Source organism: Nicotiana sylvestris, chromosome 12, assembly GCF_000393655.2.
Source record: "Nicotiana sylvestris chromosome 12, ASM39365v2, whole genome shotgun sequence".
NCBI lineage: Eukaryota > Viridiplantae > Streptophyta > Magnoliopsida > Solanales > Solanaceae > Nicotiana > Nicotiana sylvestris.
The window spans coordinates 122,169,268-122,171,187 of record NC_091068.1 but is presented as its reverse complement, the minus strand read 5'-3'; the positions used below and the strand labels follow the sequence as shown (position 1 = coordinate 122,171,187).

General features: G+C 33.1%; 1 protein-coding gene across 1 annotated transcript; it reads left to right on the top strand.

Annotated features, from left to right (window-relative positions):
- The first annotated feature begins 653 nt into the window (after window positions 1-653).
- LOC104223892 (uncharacterized) lies at window positions 654-1,043 on the top strand. Its single transcript, XM_009775420.2, has one exon. The coding sequence runs from the start codon at window positions 654-656 to the stop codon at window positions 1,041-1,043; it is 390 nt and encodes a 129-aa protein (XP_009773722.1).
- The last annotated feature ends 877 nt before the right edge of the window (window positions 1,044-1,920 follow it).

Genomic DNA, 1,920 nt, shown 5'->3' with positions numbered 1-1,920 from the left:
TCCTTTAAGAAAATATTAACTCCTAGAGAAAAAAGGTAATTTGAGTAAATGACCCTTAATTATAATTTGCATATTGTTAACTTAACACATTGGAATATGTAAATAAGAGCAAATTTTTAAAAAATAAAGTTAATTTCTTTTTGATTATATAAAAGGATACTTATTAACAAAGAACCCAAAAAATTACTTTTTATGGACCTTAAAGAGTAGTAAATTATTTGTACAACGACAAAAGGATAAAGAGAAAAAAAATAATATATACTAATAATAAATTAGATGAGTAAAGGTTGTTATCCATTATACTTTATAAGTTAGTTTTCTGATAATCATTTTACCATTGACAAGTAATTACAGCACTTAACACGTTTATATTTCGTACTTAATAAAAACAAGAAAATAAGCAGGCCCGCTTCTTTCACCGAGGTGCGAAAAGAGTTTCACAGAAATCATGATCACCTCAATTGCACAAACAACAAAATCAACAATGTGGGGTCCAAAGTGCAAAGGTTTTTCCATAATTATCAGAAATCTTAGGGGCATTCTTGTATCTTATTTCCTTATAAATTGAATGAACACTGGTATGGTCTAAACAAGCTTACTCAAAAACCCAACTTATAAATCATTCCATAACAAACACAGCATATAGCAAAACAATGGGAAATTGCATAGTTTTGCAACAAAAGATTGTCAAAGTAATGAAAACAAATGGGAAAGTTCTTGAATATAAACCTCTGATGAAGAAAGACAACGAAGTGTTACCTCTAGCACCAGAGCCACCAACAAAAGTACCTGTCAACAAGAAGGTTACTTTTGCAGATGAAGTTGAGGAAAGTAGCAAAAAAGGTTCAGATCAGGTTTTAAGGATTAAGCTTGTCATCAGTAAGAAAGAGTTGCAAGCTCTTTTGAATGAAGGAGGAGGATTAACAGTTGATGGCATAGTTCAATATCCTCTTCAGAAAGAACAAATTAGCTCCAATGAGATGATCAAGAATGATTGTATAGGATGGAAGCCTGCTTTAGATAGTATACCTGAATTAGACTAGCTTATAAATAGTCTTTTTGGGTTTTTAGTTTCCCATATTGTAAAATTATAACATAACTACAGTCAACTACAGTTAGATGCAAATTAGTTCCAAAGGAAAAGGTACTAAGAAAACAGGTACTTCTGCTTTAGTTTCTCATCATAGAAGGACAGAAGTACTTATTTTCTTAGTTCAAGTGAAACTTTACAAATTTGGTACTTAATCTTCTTCAATATGTCAACCTTTATTTCTTTTCATGCCGGTAGCATTAGCACTAGTCTCGTATTTTCGTTTCTCCTTATTAACATATTTCTTTTACTATATGTTGTTTCTTTCGCTTCGATTAATCTATCACCTTTTGCTTGCACGGTGACTACTTATTGTTTTTGCTTCTTTTTCATTTTTTTGAGCCGGTGGAATTTATCGGAAACAGCCTATTTACCTTCGTACAAAAGTAGGGATACAGTCTGCGTATACTCCGCCCTCCCCAGACCCACTTGGTGAGATATGATTACACTTGGTTCCTTGTTGTTGTTGTATCTCAAACTTATTTTTTCCCTTGCTTATGGCAATCAGGTTACATGCATGAAGGCTGTCAAGTAACCAGTGATAAATTTTACTATATTTACAATCTTGCTGCGCTTTGTTATTAGTAACATTTTTAATCTGAAATACTAGAATGAATTATGAAAGCAGTCTGGGATTCTCATCTACAGCTAGTCCTCAGACTTACTCCACTTTTCCGATGTGTAGGTGGAAAACCTCCCCTTGATTCTTGAAGGGCATGGTCATATAAAGATAGTTTTTGTGTGTTCACTACTAGAAATTCGGTAAAAAGCGACCATATATAGCGACCAACGTTGGTCGCTTATCTCAATATACCGATCAAAACGTGTCC

Coding starts and splice junctions, on each gene's coding strand:
- LOC104223892 (XM_009775420.2), top strand. CDS start 654: ATGGGAAATTGCATAGTTTTGCAACAAAAGATTGTCAAAGTAATGAAA.